Source organism: Callorhinus ursinus, unplaced genomic scaffold, assembly GCF_003265705.2.
Source record: "Callorhinus ursinus isolate GAN/ISIS: 27379988/994484 unplaced genomic scaffold, GSC_fseal_2.0 scaffold71, whole genome shotgun sequence".
In the NCBI taxonomy this organism is placed as follows: Eukaryota; Metazoa; Chordata; class Mammalia; order Carnivora; family Otariidae; genus Callorhinus; species Callorhinus ursinus.
In genome coordinates this window covers 1,324,399-1,348,850 of record NW_027397133.1, presented here as the reverse complement: position 1 = coordinate 1,348,850, position 24,452 = coordinate 1,324,399, and the positions used below count along the sequence as shown (strand labels likewise).

The following is a 24,452-nucleotide window of genomic DNA, read 5'->3' as shown; positions in this document are numbered from 1 at the left end:
TGGAAGGCTCCTTGTTCTACTGCGCATGTGCCAATTTAGAGCCAATCGTAAGGAGGTATGAACTACGAGCCATCTCTCCGCCTATCAGAGAGAGGTCATATTATCATTTTCCCGCCTCACCTCCGCCCCTTACTTCCAAGCGTCTTTTCAGGAACTGCCTTCTCAACGCGTTTCCATGGCAACCCTCCGTCGCCTTCAAGCCGGAGTGCGCTGAGTAGATTGTCGTTCAACAGGGTAAAAACTGGACTACAAAAAAAAAACTGGACTACAATACCCACACGCCACCTGGTCCCGATTTTGTTTCTACTCTATTTCCCAGAGTGCTCAGCGGAACCTGTAAGGCCGAGGAAGCGGGTGGAGATAGGAAGACAAGGGGCGGAACCCGCACAGTCTTCTGGGAAACGGAGTCCTCGAGCTGGCGCGGAGTCTCCTGGGTGGAGTAGTTTGAGGAAATTCACGCGACGCCGGAAGTGGTTACGAGGCGCTAGTGAGAGGAGTTGGGTCAGCGTTTTTTTCTCGGCGGGAGTAGCGTCTGTTAATCCGGCGGACTACAGTCTTCAGGTGAGGAGACGCCGAGGGTGGCGTCGTTGAGTACTTCGGAGGCTTGGGGGCTCGGTCCTTCCTGAGGGGTGACGGAATGCTCACGGGGCGATTTCGGCAAAGGGCGCGCCGTCTTGGGCGGTCGGTGTCTAGGTGAGGTGTTGAAGGCTGTCTTGTTTAGAGCCTGTTCCGGGCCGGGCTTTCTGGAAACCTGAAACGGTTTCCAGTCCTTACCGGAGCCCTTGAGAGGAGCGGTTAGGTTTTATTTTGAGTGAGGAGTCTGAGGCCGAAGGAGTGGTTGAGTTGTTCGAAGTTGAAGCGAGGCAAATCTCGAGGGATGAATGAATGGGAGGACTTCTTCACGAGGTCGAAGTATTTCACATTCGAGCGCCTCCTGTGTGCCGGCCGCCGCGCGGTTCTCGGATTTCCTAATGTGATCACCGCAGCAGCGCTAAGTGCAGCTCCTCGCTTGTATCGGCTCCCTTGGCAGGATCTCGGGAATCACATATTTTCATAGTTTAGAAAGTTAAAAGGGTGCATATTTTATAGTTAGTCAACACCCCAGAGGGATCCGGGGCAATTCTTGGAAATTGATGATTTCTGCTGGGAAAGGCGTGAATCTTCACACTACACGCATCCTGTGGCGATTCGGGTTCGTTTTGCTGTCAGTTTATGAATAAAGTTCTGGTTTTCAGAGCTTTTTTGGTTTTTAGAATGAACAGATACGGGACTCTGGATCTGTTTCATTTGTCCCATTTTGTACATGTGGAAACCAGCCACAGAGAGCGTGAATGATCTAGATCTAGCCATGGCTCCACACTAAGCCGCAGCAAGACTTCCCAACTCCAGGGCCCAAGATTTTTCAGTCCTGTAATTGTTCGGCTCGAGTTATTCTGACAGGCTGGGTGACCTTGAACTCCACAGTCGGGCTCCTGTTTCTTCTGTCCCGTGGCTCAAAGTGTATGAGATGTGGACAGAACGTGATGTGAAAACTGTAGACGGAGGTCTCAAGCTCAGATGTCTCTGAGAGTCAGGCAGATAAGTTAAAGGAGAGAACCTGTCTGGAGGAGGGCTGTGGGGCATCAGGGAGCACTTGCCCCATCTAAGGGGGGGGTCGCTTTAAGTAGGCACCAACTGACAGATCAGCGGGCCAAATCTAGGATTTTTTGGACACTGGAAATATAATTTTTAAGCGAAATAACTTTGAGACTACTTAAAATAATTTATTTCAAAACCTCCTATCTGCCAACACTGTGGGCAAAACAAACCAAACAAACAAACAAAAAAACACCACATCTGTGGACCAAATTATACTCACAAGTTGAGGCTTAACTTCCGTCATGTGAGGAAAACACTGATGAGTAGATGTTAGCACTTACAAGTCTGCCACATTGCCTAATCTGCAGTCAAAATCTGGAAAGCCCTGAAGATCATATTTTTCCATAAATTTCGTGTCCAGACCTGACTGGAACTGCTAAAAGTGATAACCTTTAATTATCCTACCTAGAGTGAATATTTATACCCTTTACTCTAGAAATATCGACGTGTTCAATTACAAAATGCTGCTTGTCCCACACTGCACTGTGATTTTAAAGAAATATATTGTATATATGGTATATCACCTTCCAAAAAATCTGAAAATTTCTGAACTTCAAAGCACATCTAGCTCCAGAGCCTTAAGACTTGTGGGCCGGTCATTATGACAGTCCTGCTGCTTTGTGATAGGGGTAGTTTCCTCACTTCATAGATACGTGCTGATTAGGAAGTTCACAGGGCTACCGATCTGTAAATAGCCCTATGGTACAGTGTTTTGTATATTATAGGTCATGAAAATAGCTCAGTGGGCAGTGGCCATAACCCTTTTTTTTTTTTTTTTTAATGAAGTAAAATAGAAGAGACCAGAATAGAAAAGATCCTGGTACATTCTATTTTTTAAGATTCAGTATTATTTCATGAAGCTTTTGTTTAGTTATGTGTGTGAAGGAGTAGTAATGGTATATATTGTCTTTGTTACTGTGGGTCATGGTTTAAAAAAAAAAAATAGTTGGAGAAATCTTGCTGTTGTAGAAATAGCAGGTTTTGGAGGCCAACTCACCTGGGTGAGATCCTAGAGATGGTAGATCAGAAATCCCAGAAAGGTCATCCCAGGGTTTCAATTAGACATTGTGTCCTGTCAAGAAAACATGTAAAAAGTATCTACTGTACTGGGCCTGAGACACAGTAGTGAGCAAGAGGGAAGGTCCCACCACCTTAATGGGCACCTCTCCCAAACACGTATCTACTGACCATAACAAGTGCCAAGAACAGTTATGAAGTTGCTTTGTAGGTTCTGATGCACAGTGGAAAGGAAGGGCTGGGGTAGTTTCTTTTTTTTTTTTTTAAGATTTTATTTATTTATTTGAGAGAGAGAATGAGAGATAGAGAGCACGAGAGGGAGGAGGGTCAGAAGGAGAAGCAGACTCCCTGCTGAGCAGGGAGCCCCATGTGGGACTCGATCCCGGGACTCCAGGATCATGACCTGAGCCAAAGGCAGTCGCTTAACCAACTGAGCCACCCAGGCGCCCCAATACAAAGTTGTTGTGATTCCTGCAGGAAGCCTCACGTTCAGCCTGATCCTCCTTTTTTCTTCTGCCCCTGAAGGCAGGCAGACGCCCAACCGACTGAGCCACCCAGGTGCCCCCAGCCTGATCCTCCTACTTCAGGACATTTTGGGGGTTCATCCAGCATGGCCAGGGAGTCAACCCTTGGAGGAAGGGAGACTTTGCCCCAGCTCCCTTGTCCCCCCTGCATCTCTACCAGTGGGGAACGTGGAGGGGAAGGAGAGGGAGCTTAAACGAGACCTCCAGCTGCTGGGCCCTAGTTGGCTGTGACTGAGGGCCCCCTCTGTCCTAATCAGTCATCCCCAAAGCCTGCACAGCTGGCTTGCCTTTATTCTGGGCTCATTGTCCTCTGGTGGCCCCCAAGTGATCCTCTCTTTATACTATTGCTTCCCTGTGCAGTACCCTTCCAGGAATCCTTGCTGCTTATAGGATAAGATCCACATATCTCAGCACAATCCTGCATGATCTGAGTCCCACCACCTTCCACGGCATCTTCTCTGTCTCCCTAAGTAACCAAAACTCCTTTCTTGGCCTGGTGGTAAAATGTTACACTGTACTTTCCAGATTTGCAGCCTTTGCTCAGGCTCCACCCTCTGCCAGAATACCCTACCCGCCATCTCTGGCTGGTGAGTCTTACACAGCCTTCAAGACACAGCTCAGTCCCCCCACCTTCTCTGGGCAGTCAGCTCTTCCCGGCTCTGCTCTCCCATAGCGTCCCCTGTTGCCTCCACCGTAGCACAGATCCACCTGGATGTGGTTGTTCCTGCCCCTGTCTGTCAGCCCCACCAGACAAGGTGCTCCTTGGGGATGGGTACTGATTGGGACTCACCTCTGGGCCCCCAGGGAACAGCACAGTCCCGGTACACAGGAGTTCTTGAGGCGTTGCTTGAATGATGAAAGAAAACCTTCCTCTACCTGCTAATATCTGCTTATCCTTAATGATCCAACTTGAATATCTCACCCGACCAGGCAGCTTTCCCTAACTCCAAGGCAGTGTTTTCACGCCCTTTCCTGGCCACAGCCCTGGATACTGCCCTCTGTTATAGCCCTATCTCCTTATGCTATTAGCATCCCTGAATGTCCCCTCCAGGCCAAGGACAGGGTCTGACACCTCTGTGCCTCCAGCATCCTCAGAGGGGTCTGGCACACAGGAGAAATGACTGTTGAATGAATGAATGCATGCTCTGACCTTGTCATTGGCCAGTCTAAAAAACTCTGTGGCTCCCCAGTGCCCCACGAATCAAGTCCAGGGTCTTCCCACACCCTCCACCACTATTTCCAGGGGTGCTGCTGTCCAGCAAAGTCAAGGAGTCCAGGAAAGGAAGCTTCTTGAGACTCTCTAATCTGGCTCCTGGTGAGAAGACCTCTTTGGCTAATCCCTTCCGACAGGGTATATAGACAGCAACAGTTTCAACTACAAATAACAGAACACTCGACTCAACCCAGTTTAAACTGTCAGTAGATTCTGTAGGGCACATAACCGAAAAGTCCAGCGGGGGTGCTGGCTTGATCCGCCAGCTCACGCAGTGTGACCAAGACCCACTTTATCGTCCCCATCTCTCAGCCCCACTACCTCTTGGCTCCATCCTTGTCCCGAAACAGCTGTCAGAACTGCATGCCCCCACGTGCTTCCTGCAGGTAGGCTTTGTTCTAGGTGCTGTATTGACACACTAGGGAACCAGCTGATGTGGTCCCTGCCATCATGTAGCTCACATGTTATGGGGGGGTAAGAGCGTGTCTGTTTGCGAGGGCTGCAGTAACAAAGTGCCTTGAACAACAGAAATGTATTGTCTTAGTTCTGGAGGCTAGAAATCTGAAGTCAGGGTGTCCGCAGGGCCCCTTCCTTTTGGAGGCTGCGGGGGAGAATCCTTTCCATGCCTCATGCAGCTTCTAGAGGGACCTGTGTTCCTTGACTCATGGTCACATCCCTTTCACCTCTGCTTCCGTCATCACCTTGCCTTCTCCTTCCTTTGTCTCCTTCTGCCTCTTATAAGGATATTGGTCATGGCAGTTAGGGCTCACCTTGATCATCCAGGAGAACCTCCCCATCTCAGGATCCTTAACGTGTCACACCTGTGAAGTCCCCTTTGCCATACAAGGTAACAGTTGTGGGTTCTGGGGATTAGAACGTGGATGTCTTTGGGGGACTGTTATGTCTAAGGTCTAAAAGGGTATCTGAAACTTAACTCGCACCAGACCAAACTCAGACTCTGCCCGGAAACCTGCTTATCCCACGTCTCCGGAAGCTGCAGCTCTATCCTTGCGGTTGCTTGGGCTAAAATCTTAGAGACGTCTGGGCTCCTCTCTTTCACTGCTACATTTGATCTCTTAGGAAATGTTGTCAGCACCATCATCAGAATGTCTACATCTTGTCCTGCCACCCCACTCTCCATCCCTGTCTCATTTCTCACCTGGGTCATGGAATTCATCTTTTTGCTCATCTCCCTGCCTCTGCCCTTCCACCTTTTATCTTTTTCCAGGAGGAGCGTCCTGTTTAGAATATGCTTAATTAATACGCATAGTTTTTGAGAAATCTTTCTGTTGTATTTTTTTTTTTTAAGTAGGCTCCATGACCAGCACGGAGCCCAACACGGGGCCTGAACTCATGACCCTGAAATCAAGATCTGAGTTGAGATCAAGAGTCGGACGCTCAACCAACTGAGCCACCGAGGTGCCCCAAAATCTTCGTTGTAAAATGAAGCACAAATGCAGAAACCCATGCACATCAAATGAATGACAGTGAAGGCAGACACCAACCAGGTCAAGAGTGAGACCTTGGCCATCCTGGAGCCCTCTCGTGTACCCATAAATAACCTGGTTTTTGTAGTCATCACTTCCTTTTTTAGAGAAGTGGGGGTAGAGGCAGAGGGAGAGAGAATCTCAAGCAGACTCCATGCCCAGCATGAAGCCTGATGCTGGACTCCATGCTACAACCCTGAGATCATGACCTGAGCAGAAATCAAGAGCCGGACACCCAACCAACTGAGCCACCCAGGCGCCCCTTCCTTCTGGTTTTTGGAACATAGTTTTATCACCCAAATGCACGTCCCTGTTGCCCCTTCTCTTTTTTTAATGTTTTGGGGGTTTCTTAACATATAGGTTCCTCCTCTATCCCATTCTGTTCTTAATAGTTTGTCCATTGAAGAACCAGGGCTGTTTGACCTGTAGAATTTCTCCCAGTCTGGTTTTTTTTTTTTTTTTTTTTTTTTTTGCTGGTTACTTACTTTTGGTGCTGTGTAGCACACTCCCAGTTGATGGCTGGATTCAGGGGCTTAGATCAGCCTCAGCCAGTCCTTTTGGGAGAACTCGGAGGGGTGCTTGAGTGGCTCAGTTGGTTAAGTGTCTGCCTTCGGCTCGGGTCATGATCCCGGGGTCCTGGGATTGGGCCCCACGTTGGAATCCCTGCTCAGCGGGGAGCCTGCTCCTCCATCTCCCTCTGCTGCTCCCCCTGCTTGTGCTGTCCTTCTCTGTCAAAAAATAAATAAGATCTTTAAAAAAATGATTGGATAACTTTAAAAAAAAAGAGCTCGGGGAGGCCCAGAATGTCCAGTTCTCTCTTTTTGTGATCCTGGCAGGAATTGATACTTACTGCCTTCTCATCTCTGCATTCCTCAGGGCTTGCAAGATGGTGGTGCTCTAATTCGTTCCTTTTCATTAGTTGAAATACTCTTATAAAAAGATACCTCCTTGGGGTGCCTGGGTGGCTCAGTTGGTTAAGTGTCTGACTCTTGGTTTTGGCTCAGGTCATGATCTCAGGGTTTTGAGTTTGAGCCCTGCATTGGGCTCTGCAGTGAGTGTGGAGCCTGTTGAGATTCTCTCTCCCTCTCCCTCGGCCCCTCCCCTGCTGCATGCACTCTCTCACTCTCTAAAAAAAAAAAAAAAAAAAAAATGTCCTTTCATCTTCTATTTTGGTAACCCACTGGTACAGTTCATATAGCAGAGGTGGGATAAATGCTTGATTCTTTCCTCTTATATACCAATTTTCAATATAAGATCAGTTCCTATCATCCTTTGAAGATGAGCATTTTTTTTTAACATACCCACGTGTGTGTTGACTGTTATTAAGAGTTTTACAAAGCATTTTCCACAAATATCAATATGACACACCCAGACTAACTTCCATAAGAACTAGACTCTTCTCTGCTCTGCCATATGCCTGGCATGAGGCAGGCTCAGAGCAGGTGCTCAGTGGTCCCTGGACGATGGGTGGTGCTGTGCAGACGGTCCTCGGCTCACTGCATCCCCACAGCAGCAGTATTTTAGAGATGAGGAAACAGGGCCTTAGAGACAGGGAATAACAAGGTCCCATGGTTAATAAATAGCAGAACCAGAATTTGATTTGGGGGTCTGACAGACTACAAAGTCATGCCTCTAACTAGTTGGCTTCCTAGGGTCACACAGGGGACTCTCACTCCTTTGCCCCCACTTAGCGAGTGTGTGACTCGGGGCAGGTGAATTTGATTCTCTGGGCCTCAATCTTACCTTCTATAAATTGTGGACAATCCTGCTTTCAAGGAATTGGTAAGTGAGGACTCCTGGATGAGATTTGTGATGGGGATGGAGAGGTGTGGAACTGTCCTTTGGTCCCTTTGGTTGGGTCCTTTCTACATGGTAGGAGGACTCAGTCGCTTCTTGGAGCAGCGACTCATGCCATGGGGCTCATTAGTCCCATCTTACTAATTGGGTAGGAATCAGGGTTCAGAAGGGGCATGTGACTTACTTGCCCGTGGTCATCCACAGCAGAAGGTAGCTGGGCCAGGTGCCAAGCCCAACTAGAGACTCAGGTTCCATTCTTAGGTAAAACATGCCTGTAGGGGCACCTGGGTGGTGCAGTTGGTTACGTGTCTGACTCTTGGTTTTGGCTCAGGTCATGATCTTACGGTCATGGGATCAAGCCCTACATTGGGCTCTGCTCTCAGCATGGAGCTTGCTTGAGAGTCTTACTCCCTCTCTCTCTGCCCCTCCCCCTCATGCCCTCTCCCTCAAATGAATAAATAAATCTTTTTAAAAAAACCCATGCCTTTGTGTGCATTGATAGCAGTCTGGAGGGAGCACATCAGAGAGCCATGGGTCCTCCTGGAGACGGGGTGCTTGGGGTAAGGCTGGCACTTTTTTTTTTTTTTAAGATTTTATTTGAGAGAGAGAGAGGGGTGAGGGACAGAGGGAGAAGCAGACTCCCTGCTGAGCAGAGAGCCTGATGTGGGGCTCCATCCCATGACCCCAGGATCATGACTTGAGCCAAAGGCAGTCGCTTAACCAACTGAGCCACCTCAACCCTTTTTTTAAGTAGGTTCCACACCTAGTGTGGAGCCCAACACAGAGCTTGAAATCATGACCTTGCGATCAAGACCTGAGCTGAGATTAAGAGTAAGATGCTTAACCAGCTGAGCCACCCAGGCACCCCAAGGCTGGCCCTTTATTATCAATACTTCTCGAGTATTTGAGGGTTTGTTCTAAGTACCTACTCACTAGGAAGTTTTCAAATTAAGAAATGATGTCACTTACAGTTGGACATTCGGGTGCCTCAGGCAGTCATGCAGCCCAAAATGGACTCAGCACCACCTATGAGGGCTCTTGCTTCCCCTCAGAAGTCGTACTGAATCTAATCAGGCCACTTACCAAGCAGTTTCTGGGAGATGCAGTGGGCCAAGGAGCAGCCAGATGACAGTGAGAGAAATCGCCACATCTATAATGTGGGACGGTGGAGGGGTGGTGGAGGGATGAGAGGGCAGAGGGTGCAGCTGTAGATTAAAAACCTTCAGAGTCATGTCAACCCAGCGCAGGGCGTGGGCCACTTTGGCTTCTGATTCAAACAAGCCAGCCAGAAAAACATACCATTGAACCCACAGTGGTCAAATCATAGCAGAATGGTGATGCCAGGGGCTGGGCTGGGGCTGGGCTGGGGCTGGGGGTGGGGAGATGGTGTTTAAAGGGGACAGAGTTTCAGTTCTGCAAGGTGATGGCTGCATAATGTGAATGCCTTTGATGCCACTGGATGAAGTGGCATTTTTTTTTTTACAATTAAAAAAAAAGGAAAAAACCACCATTGAGATGTCAGACAAATCTACACTCAGACTTTGAATATGGTCTAGGTATTCAGTGACTAAGGAGTTCTCTTGTAAATATTGAAGTATTCACAGGGGAAATCAGATGCTGCCTGGGATTCATTTTGAAATATTTTGTCTCCCCCCCCCCCCGCAAAAAAAACTAATGAACAAAATAGACCAGTGTTAACAAGGGTTGAAGTTGGGTGATGGGTACATGGCGGTCTGTTACAAACAAATCTCTACTTCTGTATATGTCTGAAATTTTCCATAATAACTTAAAATCTTGAATGAACACTCAAAAGCAAGAGCCACAGTATGTAGATTTTAGCAACAGGCAGACGTGGATTTAAGTCCTGCCTGTGTGACCTTGAGGGGACCTCAACGTCCCCTCTCCAAGACTGCATATCTTGCCCAGTCTCTTATGTCTCAGGACTCCCAGGAGATGATTTTTGTCAAAGGCCTGGTATATTGAGAGCGGGGTGCACGGAGTGAGCCCAGTCCCAGTGTCACTGACAGTGTGTCACATTTCAGGAATTTGTGCCCCTTGGGGATGCGGCCATGGACTTCACATTGGAGGACTGGGAGCACCTGGGGCTGGACCAGGGGGACCTGTTCTGGGACACAGCGCTGGACAACTACCAGAACCTATTCCTGCTGAGTAAGTGTCCACTCCAGCCCCGGGGGCTTGGTCACTGCCCTGCTCAGTGGCTCCTGTCCCCCAGGATAAACTCCTGGCTCCTGAGTGCCAGAGAACGAGCATAACATGGCCCAACAGTGCTCAGCTGGCCAGTTCTGGCCACAAACCCCCCTCCAGGGACATTGGCAATGCCCTTGCTGATTATCAGCACTTGGGAGTGGGGGGTATGCACCTAGCATCTCGTAGGTAGAGCCCAGGCTTGTTGCCACATGTCCTGGAATGCAAGGACAGCCCCTACAGCCGAGGATTATCCGACCCCAAATGTCAGGAGTGCCAAGGTTGAGAAACCCTGATCACCCCCACCTGCTGCTCTGGCTTCGTCAGCACTTTCCTCTTTGTCATTGTAAAGTTGATAGGCAGAGTCCTCGCATCTGCCTTCCCCTCTGCTAGAAGACTTGTCCCCTCCCTGCCCCCAGGACGGCCTGTGAGCAAGTCCTCCTCTGTCTCCTGCTCTGCTCACCTACCACCCCTGCACTTGCTAACTGCTCATTTGATGCTCTGTCTCCTGCAGCTGGGACTGGTGCCCCCTGAGGGTAGGGACTGTTCACCTATGCTGCTCACGGGTATATCCCCAGTGTCTGGAACAGTCTGTACCTGCTGTGGGGACTCACTGAGCGGCAGCTCAGTAAATGCAGGAGCAGCTGGGTCAGGAGCCGTGTCTCACGCTGGGTCAGTGCTGAGAACTGCCCTTCAATCCTACCATCCCCCCACGAGGAAGTCTGACTCCCTGTTTTGTGGGCCCTTCTGAAATCGAGGTCCACAGAGGGGAAGTCGCCATCTCAGCTATGCTGAGGTCCCCACAAGCACCCTGTGTTTGGTGGTGCACAAGGAGGACTCGCAGGACTCAGCATGTAGTCGTACTCCTGGCCATGACATATTAGAGAAAAGATCTAGCACGGGCAGCAAAGGGGAAACCAGAGCCAGCTTCCAGAGCCCTCTGCCTGTGGAGTCCCACAGGTTGTGTACCAAGGTGACAACACATGTGAAATGTCTACCAGGGACGCTTGTTAAAGAGACTCAGTGCCCATAATTTTTACTGGGGGCTGGTCACAGAGGCGCACTCTGCCTGGAATGTACCAGAATTCTAGACTCCCAGAAGGGAAGCAGGTGTTCAGCATGACCCTTGGGGCACAGCTCATCTTGGTTCGGGAAATCTGGCACCCTCCTCAAATCCAGGTTCCCAGACACCAGCCAAGGGCCAGCCTTGCAGATTTTCTCTCAGCTCTGCCCAATGTGTGCTATAGAAGCAGCTTGGCTCAGACCTCCATGTCTTTTCTATTTTTAAACTACGGGCCACAATAAATGCCTGTTTCCCTTGACTCCCCTGCACACGTGTGTATACACCCGAGCAGTGTATTAGCTTCCTATGGCTGCTCTTACTCATGCCACGAACACAGCAGCTTAAAACAATTCTTACAGTTCTGGGGGTCGGAAGTATGAAACGGGTCTGACGGGGCTAAAATCAGGGTGTTGGCAGGGCTCGATCCTTTTGGAGGCTCCAGGGAAGAGTGTTTCTTTGCCCCTTTTCAGCTTCTAGAGGCGCCTGCATTGCTTGGCTCACGGCCCTTTCATTTTCAAGCCAGAAGGGGCTTTTCCTCCACTGTAGCTCGGACCCCCAGTATTACGACTCTGCTCCCTTCCTTAAGGAGTTAGTTTGCAGGGGGCAGCGTGTGGGGCTGACTGGGCTGTGGGAACCCAGCATGCTCCATCCCAGGCCCGGCCTGTGGAGGCCTCAGGTGATGCGTGCTCCCTGGGTGAATGCGTGAGCCACGGATGGCTGAGTAAGTACGAGCCTCTCCACCTGGCAAACCGCTCATTCCTCAAGAGCTGCTGCAAGTCCTTTGTATCCGCAGCCCCGGATGTCACAGCTCTGATTGTCCTAGATCGTGACTGTCTGCGTCCCTCTCCTCCACTGGACTGGGAACCCAGCAGGGCAGGTGTCCCTGGAGTCACCCAGTGCAGCATCTGGCCCTCAGGAGCAGTACGCTGGATAAAGCATTGGCTAGGCAGGAGAGCCAGGAGGTTCTCGCTACGCAGCTGCCTGGTCCTCCATGTCCTAGTTGATGACAGTGCTCTTCTCTGCCTGCAGACCCCTCCAAACCCAAACTGACCTCCCATACAGATGGCACCGAGGAGCTGAAGGTCCTGGTGAGAGAAAGCCCAGAATCGGCGGGCCCTGGTGAGTGGGCAGGGAGGGGAGGGCAGTGGGCCCGTGCCACATGGCCCCTTGTGTGCCATCCATCTTTGGAACTTCCATCCAGATCCAGAATGTTTATCCAGACATCTTGACCCTGGACTGATGAGTGTCACTCTGCCATGTGCTGGCTTCTGTCCGCTCATCCTGGCAGGTTGGGACCATCCCTCTGCCGGCCTGTCTTGTCTCCATCTACATCAGTGTTCAGCATGCGGCTGTTCTGGTGCCTTTCCTCTGTCCCCTCGTCCATCTTTTCAGGCTGAGCAGGAGGTGGCCTTCTAGGCCCTGACTCAGTCTGTCCACCTTCCTGCCTTGTGCCTGTTGAGCCCTGTGAACCCCCGGTCTGTTTCACCCCTCTTTGTACAAGTCTGTCCCACAGGGCACAGCGGGGGGCTGCATCTGTGAATAACGCAAGCCCAGGCCTTAATGCAGCCAAGAACATTTGTTTGGGTCTCTCCTAGGCTGTGCTTCCTCCGGGGGGAGCAGGTTAGGCAGTGAGGGTATTAACCTGGTTGAGATGTCCCCAGTGGGAAAAGGCAGAGCAGGGGCCTTGCCTGGGGCACAGGAGGCTTTTCTCATGGTCAGATCATTAACACGAGAAGGGCCCCCGAATCAGAGATCACAGGGGGTGGCCGCATGGCTTGGTCTCAGCCTCCACCACCCAGTCAGGATGCAGCTCTGTTCTTGGCTCACTGCTCATGAGCTCATGAATGTGGACCCTCTATAGCCTCCTGTCAAGTGCACCAGTGTTTGTGCATAGGTGACCAGCCCAGGCACAGAATCCGGCCACCTCAACAACATATGCTGTTTCCAAGCACACGTAGCTGTGCCTTTACCAACCAAATCTGTCCTCCGGTGGTAATAACGGTACTGCATTACTATTATTTATAATTTTTTCCCCGTTGAACAGTGCCCTTCTCCAGGAAGTGGGCCATAGCTGATGGGGGTAGTGGCAGAGAGTATTTGCTGAGAGGCTCCCCTTCCCAGTGGAGCCCCTGTGGCTGCCCAGTTCCCCGCTTAACTGTCCTGGAAATGGGCTCTTTGTTTCCTGTGATGCTAGTTCCAGCCAGGTCACGACTTCGGCCCCTTCTCCTTCATCACCTTGAGGACAGGCTTACTGAGGAGCCATCACCTGTTCTCCCTCTTGTCTGTGTTCTCACCCTGCAGCTCCAGACTTTTTTACCCTTGGGAACGGGAGACAGCTGCACTTTCTCTCTCTTTCAGACACAGCTGAGGTCAAGAACTGTCTTCTGGCCCAAGACTTCTTGGAAGAAGAACTCTCTCAGGAGATCGTGGAGACGTTTTCCAAGGATGGCCTCTGGAACTCCAGTTGGGGGAAAGTCTGTGTAGGCGAGAGTTGGTTAGATAGTATCTTAGAGGATCCAGAAAGTTTTCAGAGGTCTGACTTTGTTACCAACAAGGAAAGTCCCATAGAATGCAGGAGTCACGAACTCAAGAGAGACCTTGATCCTGAGTCTCTCCTTTCCACAGGAGAGGATTCTGTGATTCACAGTCCTCCTGAAAAGAGCCTGGCACCAGCTACGTCTCCAGAACATGGGAGTGACTTTGGCTGTGACTTAGACCAGAGCCGGCAGGAGACTGTCCAGGAAGGGGAGAAACTGTATAAATGTAGTGAATGTGGGAAGAGCTTCAGCCAGAGTTACCACCTTATCCAGCACTGGATTATTCATACTAGAGAGAAACCCACTGTACATCAAGAGTACGAGGAATGTTTCAGCCAGAGTTCTTGCCTCTTTGTGCCTCCAATGACTCACACAGGCTACAAATCCTGTGTGTATACCAAGTACGGGAAAACTTTCAGTCAGAATACACACCTTCTGTGGCATCAGAAAATTCACACTGGAGAAAAACCATCTAAGAATCAAGATGGTGACCAGCTGTCAGGTCTCGGCTTACAGCCTGCTGAGCATCAGAAAACCCACACGGAGGGTCAGTCCTACATATGTAGCGAGTGTGGCAAGAGTTTCAGCCGAACCTTTCATCTTAGTCGGCATCAGAAGACCCATACCCAGAAACGCTATGAATGCGCCAAATGCAAAGCGACCTTCAACTTCCCCAAATACCTCCTCCAACACCAGAAAATCCATGCTGCGGACACGCCCTCTGAGCGTCAGGAATGCGGGAAGACCTTCAGGCGGAGTTTGCTGCTTGTCAAACACCAGTCTGTTCACACCGGAGAAAAGCCTTACAAGTGTGATCAGTGTGGGAAACCCTTCAGGAATATCTCAACCCTAAAGATCCACCAGAGGGTTCACAGTGGAGAGAAGCCTTACAAATGCAGTGAGTGTGGGAAAGCCTTCTACCGGAACACTCACCTTAATGAACATCAGAGGATTCACACTGGCTACCGGCCCTATAAATGTCACAAATGCATCAAGAGTTTCAGCCGGCCCTCCCACCTGATTCGACACCAGTCCATCCATGCCACAGAAAAGCCCTACAGCTGTGCCAAATGCAAGGAAACTTTCAGCCACAATGAACACCTTGTCCAACACCAGAAAATGCACAATGTGGAGACCCCCTATGAGTGTCAGGAGTGTGGTGAGCGCTTCATCTGCAGCTCCACCCTAACTTGCCACCAGACTGTTCACACCAGAGAAAAACAAGGACTTGGTGAGAGCAGGAGGATCCTGAATCAGGACTCAGAGCAGAGAGAGCAACCAAGAATCGGTGAGAAGCACTTTAAGTGTAAAAAATGCGAGAAAACCTTTAGCCGCAGCAAATACCTGACTCAGCACGAGAGGGTTCACACCAGGGTGAAACCCTTTGAGTGTAACCAGTGTGGAAAAGCCTTTGGCCAAAGTACACAGCTCATTCGCCACCAGAGCATCCACTCTGGGGCGAGGCGGTATGAATGTGGGGACTGTGGGAAGGCCTTCATCCACAGCACTTCCCTTACCAAACATCAGTCTGTCCACAAAAGCGAGCACCCCTTTAAATGTAATGAATGTGGAAAGACCTTCAGTGAAAGTGCACATCTCTCAGAACATTGGTTAATTCACACTGCAGAGAAACTATCTCAGTGTAACAAATGTGACAAAGCCTTTGCCCCTGGTAACTACCTTACTCAGCATCATAAAGCTCATTCTAGAAAGAAGTCCTTTGAGTGTAACGAATGTGGAAAATCATTCCATCAGAGCTTGTGCCTTTCTAAGCATCAGAGAGATCACACAGGTGAGAAACCCCACAAATGCAGTCACTGTGGGAAAACCTTCAGCATGGGTGCTCAACTCATTGAACACCAGCGAGTTCACACCAGAGAAAAGCCTTATGTTTGTCAGGAATGTGGGAAAGCCTTCAGCCAGAGCTCGTGCCTTTCTGTTCACCAGCGAGTTCACACCGGAGAAAAGCCTTATGTTTGTCAGGAATGCGGGAAAGCCTTCAGCCAGAGCTCGTGCCTTTCTGTTCACCAGAGAATTCACACCGGGGAAAAGCCTTATGTTTGTCAGGAATGCGGGAAAGCCTTCAGCCAGAGCTCGTGCCTTTCTGTTCACCAGAGAATTCATACTGGGGAGAAGCCTTATGTGTGTGCTGAATGTGGGAAAGCCTTTGCCCAGAAAGCAAATCTGATGCAGCATGAGAGAGTTCACACTGGGGAGAAGCCTTATGCCTGTAGGGTGTGTGGGAAAGCCTTTGGCCTCAGTGCCCATCTCAGTCAGCACCAGAGAGTTCACACCCAAGAGAAACTAGCAATGTCAACCTTGTCAGCCCTTTGCTGCAGGTCTCAGCAGACATCAGCAAGTTCACACTTACAGGTAACAAGGAGTTAAGTAGAAAGTAACAAGTAGCAGTACTTCCTAGTACTGGGTGGCAGCAAACTCCCAGACATCTGAACATGGTTCATCTGAGTCCTAAAGTTGAAATCACATTGTAAGCTCCCTCTCTCCAAATAAATAGATCTCTTTATCCATAAAGAGTGATTAGAAAATTTGTACACGAGTTTCATGAAAACACAGTAGTTGAGAACATGGGAATTCAGAGGTAGACCCGAGCCAGTTGGCTGAGTTAAATCCCAGCTCTGACATGTGCTACCTGAGTGATCTGGGGAGAGTCATGGGACCTCCTAGGGCATCCTCATCTGTAAAATGGGCACAAGACAATTACCTACCTCAGAGGGCTGTTGTGAGAATAAATAAATAGATGTAAAGAAGCACTTTGAACTGAGTGCCCAGCACATAGCAAGTACTCACCAAATGTGAGCTACAAATACTTACGATACACGACAAATATATTGAAAAGGGAAGAATTAGCAATCCTCTATTTACTGCAGTTAATGTTCTTGCTAAAACTATGCAGTGGCTTTCATTTTTTAAAAAGATTTTATTTATTTATTTGAGAGAGCACGAGCAGGGGTGAGGTGCAGAGGGAGAGAGAGAAGCAGGCTCCCCATTGAGCAGGGAGCCTGACCCAGAACTCGATCGCAAGACCCTGAGATCATGACCTGAGCCAGGCAGATGCCCAACCAACTGAGCCACCCAGGTGCCCCTCATTTTTTTTTTTTTAAGATTTTACTTTTAAGTAATATCTATACCCAACGTGGGGCTTGAACTGACCACTGAGACCAAGAGTCATATGCTCTTCTGACTGAGCCAGTTAGGTGCCCTTTCATCACTTTTATTTATTTATTTTTTAGATAGTTTTTTTTTTTTAAGATTTTATTTATTTTAGAGTGAGTGGGAGGGAGAGGAAGAGAGAATCTGAAGCAGATTCTGTGCTAAGCGCAGAGCCTGATGTAGGGCTTGATCCCACAACCGTGAGATCACAACCCCAGCCAAAACCAAGGGTTGGATGCTCAATTGGCTGAGCTACACAGGTGCCCCACATAGCTTTCATTTTTAAAGGTTTCTCCAAAATGCCCCTGGCTAAATTTGGTTCTCAAAACCCAGCACCTTGCTCTTTTCTTTAAAAAAAAAGTCTAGTCTTTTCCTTCCCTCTGCTCTTGTACTTTCTTAATTAACCCACAGAAGCCAAGAAGAGCATGTAAACTAACACCAACTAGTTAGAACTTTCCACTCCTAACCTCCAAAACCTCCCACTCAAAAGGACACCCTCCCACATATACATGTCACCCTGTCCCATAATTTAAAGTTGATTATACAGCATGAGGCCCAGTTTGCTGTGGGAGTTAATGGTACTGGAAGCAGTGGGATTCATCTGGGAAAGCTGCATTTTATATTGCCACAGAGTTCACAGATGTCCTTGGTGGTAGAAATTGTAGTATACAGAAATGACAGCTAACATATTCCTCATGTACTGTTTGTTCAAGCCAGCCACTCACCAGGCACTTTGTCAGGCTCCAAGGTAGAGAATACCAATGCGGTAAGCCCTGCCCTTGCCTGGAAACTTCTGGAATCAAAGGGAAGTGGATGGCCCCATTTCCACAGAGAAGTACCATTCATTGACAAGTGACATCTTAAATTCCCTCATGTCACAGCAAGTTCTGGGACTGTGGCGGAGTGCTGGAGAGCCCAGGGAGGACGCCATCCTGTTGGAGCCCTCAAGTCAACTGCTTAACCTTGGCCAGGCCTGTTCTACAGCTGAGACACCTTGTGGAACCACACGATCAGCTCCCTCTTGATGATACCTCCTCAGCTCTGGGTTTTTGTGTCTCACTCACTGAATGACCAGTGACATGTTTCCTGAAGCACAAACAGAATCTAATGAAGACATTGACACTTGTGATATCTTTCATGTTTTTGGTGCTACAAAAGCTTAGGAATATGTGCTCTGTGCTCTTGAGCTTTTTAAACCTCACACCTTGAGTTCTGCTGGTTGGTTTTGTTGTAACTAAGAACTGATTGGCTGACCACTGGGCCCACACCACGGTGGGAACATACTGGTTTTCAAATGGCCAAAACTTCTAACTCCCCGCACATGGTCCCCGCCCTCCAATTGCTGTGTAGTCTGTGCGACGGGCCTGTTCTCTACCAAAGGGCAGAACAGAGGCAGGAACTCGAACTGATGAGTGTGTTCAACGAGAGTTTTGACACCAAAGAGAGAGGTCAGAGGCCCTGTGGAAAATTGGCAGCCATGGTGGGGGCAGTCTCTGTAACTACTGACCTGTGTTGCTGTGGGGCAGTGCGGAAATGCCGTTCATGTGTGCGTTTTGGTTCTCTTTGGTTCTCTGATTAAAGTTTTGAGTCTATAAGCGTTGGTTGCCTCTCTCAGCCTGCCGCCACATACCTGGCCAGATGCTGGGCACACGGAGACCCCCAGGCCTGCCAAGTGCTCACGTTCTGGAGGAGGAGGGCTTCTCACGGTGAACACTGCCCCATGAGAGGGGATAGTTATGTCTATTGTCCCAAAGTGTGGGTGGAGCATGGACACCGGGATAGTTATGTCTGTTGTCCCAAAGTGTGGGTGGAGCATGGACACCGGGGAGCCACACAGTTTTGCTGGTCCTCAAATACATCATCAGACCACACTTCGTTCTAGTGTGATCCTGACTGAAGCATCAACCTCATGTCGTTCACGCCTCTCTGGATACAAAGACACAGCAGGCCTCAGGTTCAGGCAGTCATTGTAGATAGAAATTAATACTATTTTCCTCTCGGTATTTATTTTAGTTCCTCCCCCCCCCCCTTTTTCCTTTACTGACAAGAGAAACTAGTTTCCCACTCATGGCAGTAGTAGAAAACCCTCTTGAAAAATAAATCAATTTAGGGGCTCCTGAGTGGCTTAGTTGGTTAAGTGCCTGACTCGATTTTGGCTCAGGTCATGATCTCAGGGTCCTGAGAATGAGCCCCAAGTCAGGCTCCACGCTCAGCGGGGAGTCTGAGATGCTTTCTCCCCCTCTCCCTCTGCCCCCTCCACTTGTGCTTGCTCTCAAATAAATAAATCTTTAAAAATTAAATCAGTTAGGGTTGCCTGGGTGGCTCAGTTAAGCGTACAACTCTTGATTTCAGCTTAGGTCTTGATCTCAGGTTGTGAGTTTAGGGGGGAACACTGAGTTTGGCTAAGGCCCAAAGGATATCATCCTGCCAAGGATAACTAAGCGTGTCAGATCAATGCTGTGCCGACACAGTTAAGTGTCACATCTCAGTGGCTGAACACAAGTTTATTTTGCTCACTCACGCTACATGTGCACTGTGGGTTGGTGAGGGTGAGGTGGGGTGGGAAGGAGGTGGGGCTGTGTCTCTATCCACCTGAGAGGTCAGGGTTCCCTTTTTGAGTCTGTTGATCCTTCTGGTCACCTCAATGAGGAAGCAGCTTTCACACCTGCATCTCCCCGTCTCCTCTTTCAGGCAGAGCAGGACTCTGCGGCTCTGCACTTGGGGTGGACAATCTGAAGTTGTTCCTTTATTTACTCCTACAGCAAACTTCCATTCATGGCATACGATACTGGTTGTCCACTCACAGTTGTGGGTGAAAGGCTTAAGGGGTGTTGATTGAAATCAGTGGGTCAGGAGAATCTTGGTGCAGGTACCTGGCATCTCAGGCAGGCAGAAAGAAGGTGGCTGCTCGGCAAACACCCAAGCAGGAGGCACGCAGACGCCTAACGTTGAGAAGATACTGCTCTACCTAGGAAACTACCTAGGAGCCTACTGTATAAAACATGAAAGTGGATGCATCCCGGCCCCCACCATGGCCCCAGCCCCAGGAAAAGCCCACAAACCTCTCTTCTGGAGGCGCTTTCCAAAGCTGCCTGGAAACAAACATGGAGCCCTGTGACAATATCCCAGGTGAGGCAGATCCACCGAGATCTGAGCAAGCAGCAGAGATCTTGTGGTGTTCTCTGCCAAGGGGACTCCCTGGGAGGCTGGGAAGTGCAGCAGTCCCGAAGGAAGTGGTTCCCCACCTTGTGCCATCATGACCCAAATGACCACAACATCCCATGAACCTCGTGTGCGCTGGGGTACGAGATAAAAGCTGTTGGCATTGCTGGTTACAGTGAACATCTCTCACCTCTGAGATCCACCCTTCACCTCCCCAACAGTCCTGCCTTCTCTTGGGGACACATGTAGCTCTGTGTCCTCTACATTCCATCCCCCATTCTAGGCAAAGAATATATGGCCTAGTTTGGCCAATCAGCACTCCCATCCCTGATCACTGTGATTAATTCAGAAATGGGCCTGACCTAAGCTGGGCCAAGCACAGCGAATCTCAGGACCTCTGCTAAGAATGCTGGAGCAAAGATGCTTTCTTACTGGCCATGAGCAAAAAATGCACAGAGCTGTTGCTGGCACAGCCACTTAGAGCTGCTAGGGACGGCAGTGGGTTAAACAGTGTCCAGAATTCACACTCATCCACAGAGAATGTGGCCTTGTTTGGAAATAATGAAAGGATTGAGGTGACATTATACTGGGAATCCAACCACAGGCATCCTTACAAGAGGAAAGGCCACAGAGAAGAAGGTCATGTGAGGATGGAGACCGAGGCAGGGGTGATGTGGCCACAAGCCAAAGAACACCAGGAGCCACCAGAAGCTGGAAGAGGCAAGGAAGGATCCTCCCCTCGAGCCTTTGGATGGAAGACTGCCCTACGTACACCTTGATTTTGGACTTCTGGTTTCCAGAATTGACAGAATGAATTTCTGTTGTTTTTTAAGCCACCAAGTTTGTGGTACTTTGTTACCACAGCCCTAGGAAACTAAAACAGGGACTCACTTAAATGAATCAACATTTCAGGAACTGAAGTAAGCAGACAGGACAAATCTGGTAAAACTGCTGACCTCCTAGATCAAACCTTACCTGAGCACATTCACTTTGGACTTTGAAGTTGGCCAAAGCCCATGACTCCCCTATTTGTTTAAGCCAGGTAGAGGTGGGTTTTCTATTCATCCCAGCCAAAGAATTCCTGGCTGATAAACTGGTTTAATTTGCCACTTCATCCCTCCGTCAGAAAAGCATGTTAATACATCAAGTGAGGGAGACATGAATGAATCTATTCTCATTGAGGTTTTTAAACTGATTGCTTGCAAGCTTTGGTGCCATTTTAACTATACAGAGAAGACCTCATAACTGAGCAGGACCCCCCCGCGGCTGAAAGGTATCATGGTTGAGATCGCTGGTCTCACTCTAGACCCAAAAGTTTGCTTAAGTGCCCCCACTGGGTGGATCCCCCTAAATGAAAACCATCTGAATGCACATGAAAACACTCTGAATGCACATGAAAGTGATCATGCATGACAGATGAATAAACAAAATGTGGCACATCCCTGCAGTCCCAGGGCTACACTGGGAAGTACCAGTGTCAACTGGGGGCAGGAAAAGGAGAGAAAAGCGAGGCCAGTTTTGGGGGGGGGGGTTTCCATAGGAAAGCCAAAGCAAGGAAGAGCACAGCTCAGGTCTGGCCAGTCTGGATGATTCCAGTGGGCTCTGAGGCACCAGGGCTGTCCCCACTTGCCTGGTACCTGGCCCCGGGATGACTTAGGGCAGGGGAAGTTGTGGCTTGGTGGTTGGGGGGTATGGGCTCCAGATGGGTTGGTTTGCAGCAGAGAGGCATGCCCTTCACTATCTCTGGGAATTGGCTGGCTCTGGGAGAGGCAGCCTTTCCTTAGACACATTAAAAAATATATATATATATATCTAATATACAAAACTATATATAAAATAATATATAGTATAATATATTAATAATAAAATATATATTTATTACATATAATTATATATAATATAATAATATAATATAGCCCCGGTATATTATATATAATAGTATAAAATATAAAATAAGTATATTTTAAATATTTATTTGAGAGCGAGAACACGGGGGAGGAGCAGAGGGGGAGGGACGAGTAGACCCCGTGCTGAGTGTGGAGCCTGACATGCAGCTCAATGCCACGACCCTGAGATCATGACTGGAGCCAAAATCAAGAGTCAGATGCCTAACCAACTAAGCCACCCAGGTGCCTGGCCACTTACATATTTTTAAAATATCAGAGTATCATATTATACAAAATTTAAAACAGGGTTCATACAGGGGGCTCTTTCCCCACCTCTTCCAGCTTCTGACCGTCCCAGGTGTTCCCCAGCTTGTGGCTGTGTCACTGAGTGTCTGCCTCCAGCTTCTCACTTTCTCCCTGGATGGCTTCATATGGTCTCCCCCTGTGGGTGTTGGATCTGAGTTTCCCTCTCCCTATGAGACTCCAGTTATACTGGATTGCCCCCCCACCTCCAATAGGACCTCATCTTAACTAATTCCATCCGCAACAACCCTATTCCCAAATACAGGCCCATGCTGAGATCCTGGAGGTTAGGACTTCAACACATATTTTTGGGGCAACACAATTCAACCCAGAGCACTGGTGATCATAATGAGTGAGCGCGAGAGGCCCATTATCTCCCACCTGAGAGACCAGTGTCTTCTGCCTGTTAGGAACTGAGGAACTGGTTTGTTTTTCTTTTTTTCTTTTCAATTGAGGTAAAGTGCACATAAAGATCAAAGTAACCAGCAACCCTTTAAAAGTAACAATTCAGGGCACCTGGGTGGCTCAGATGGTTAAGCGTCTGCCTTTGGCTCAGGTCATGATCCCAGGGTCCTGGGATCGAGTCCCACATCGGGCTCCCTGCTCAGCGGGGAGCCTGCTTCTCCCTCTGCCTCTGCCTCTCTCTCTCTCTCATGAATAAATAAATAAAATCGTTAAAAAAATAAAAGTAACAATTCAGTGGCATCTAGTACACTCAGTGTTGTGTGACTATCATCACTATCTAGATCTGAGATATTTACATCACCCAAACAGTAGACCCCCGCCCCATTAAGCATTTACTCCCCCCCATTCTCCAAAGCCCTGCCCTCCACAGCCACCGATCTGCTTTCTGTCTCTATGGATTTACCTATTCTGGAATTTTCATATAAGTGGAATCATATGATAGGTGACTTTTTAATGTGGTTGCTGCTGAACACCTGCTCTCCTTCTGGAAGTCTCTAATTTTGGTGCATCCCGGGTTGAGGCTGTCTATGGCACTAGCCCCCAGTACAAACTCTGGGCAATGACTGGGTCTCTGATGAGCATCCCTGGTAGAGAACGTTACACATGCGTTGTCACACCTCACTGCTGGTGGAATTGACGTGGCTTGTGTGGCTCCGTGGGGAGAGGACTCTGGAAGCTGGCACTGGTCTCCCCTGGACTTCACCCCATACGCCTTATCTCTTTGCTGATTTTACTCTGCATCATTTTACTGTAATGAGCTATGGCCGTGAGTATGACTATAAACCGAGGCCTCTTCATGAATCATCAAACCGGGGATGGTCCCTAGGGACCTGCAGGCTTTACAAACACTATTGGCATGAACACAATGTCCTTTCCAGAGGACAGCGGACTTGCCAGGATCACACTCTGAACAGGGCTTCAGAGCAGTTTCAGAAGACAGATCCCAGGTGAGCCATGCAGACAAGAAATGCTCTGAATGCTCCAAAGGTGAGCCAGCCTTCAGCCACCATTCGAATTTCACAAGACCTCAGAACACACACAGATGGACCCCACGGGTTTGACAGCTATGGGAAACCCCTGGATCAAAGCTCACCCCAGCCGAACGTGGGCCCTCCCACCCGAGAGACAGATACTCATGCACTGATGTGGCAAGGCCGTCCCTGAGGGGAAAGCCTTTCTGACCAGCCTGGGGCAGGGACCATGGCGACAGACACACCCTCACCCCAGCCCTCCTGCTATGTTTAATCTGTCACCTCAGGCAGTGCTGTCCTGATGCAGATGTTCCATCCATGCTGTCCAATTTGGTGGCCACCAGCAAGTGTGGCTCGTGAACTCCGGGAACGTGGCTCCTCAGAAGGGTTTTCCCTTGGAGGTGACCCTATGGCCTCTGTCTTGGCAGGCCCAGTGGCCCAGGACTCTGCATTTCTAACAAGCTCCCAGAAGCTGCTGAGGCTGCCGGTCCTCTGGGGCATTCGGGTGACTTGCAGGGGCCCTTCCCACTGTCATGGTGACTAGCGTACAAGTGGGTGGGAGCTGGAAATGCCAGACCCTTCCAGGGGGCAGGACGGCCCCAAGTAACAGAGAAACTTCCCGGGTCCCTCTCGACTTCTTGATGTCCTTGGAACATTCATGTGGAGGAAAAACTCATTACCCGAGCCAAGAATCCCATTCTGCCATCCATATAGACTCCCAAGTGTTTTTAACACAGTTTTAATATCACTAAATGTCCCAGGGATCCAACTAGTGGGTAAATCAGAAGACAGTGTTTTGTTCATCAGAATGTTTGCAATAACCTTTGCCCACCTAGTAAGGACAATGACGTCCCCAATGACTCTGCCAGGCCACCAACAGAGCAACACGGCAGCCTTGCGTCTGGCTGATCTGTAATTACTGGCTCACTACGGATGTGATCACCCAGCCTGTGTGTCTTCTGCGTGCTCACTCCTGAGCTCTACGGAAATTATAAATTACAGCAATCAGTGCT

General features: G+C 49.2%; 1 protein-coding gene across 1 annotated transcript; it reads left to right on the top strand.

The window, feature by feature from the left end:
- The first annotated feature begins 452 nt into the window (after positions 1 to 452).
- On the top strand, positions 453 to 18,247 carry ZNF473 (zinc finger protein 473). The gene is given in 5 exon segments (XM_025850007.2): positions 453 to 561; positions 9,719 to 9,845; positions 11,974 to 12,063; positions 13,303 to 15,787; positions 15,789 to 18,247. Coding segments are annotated over 4 exon segments (2,745 nt in total). The 5' UTR covers positions 453 to 561; positions 9,719 to 9,745; the 3' UTR covers positions 15,859 to 18,247.
- Positions 18,248 to 24,452: the final 6,205 nt, after the last annotated feature.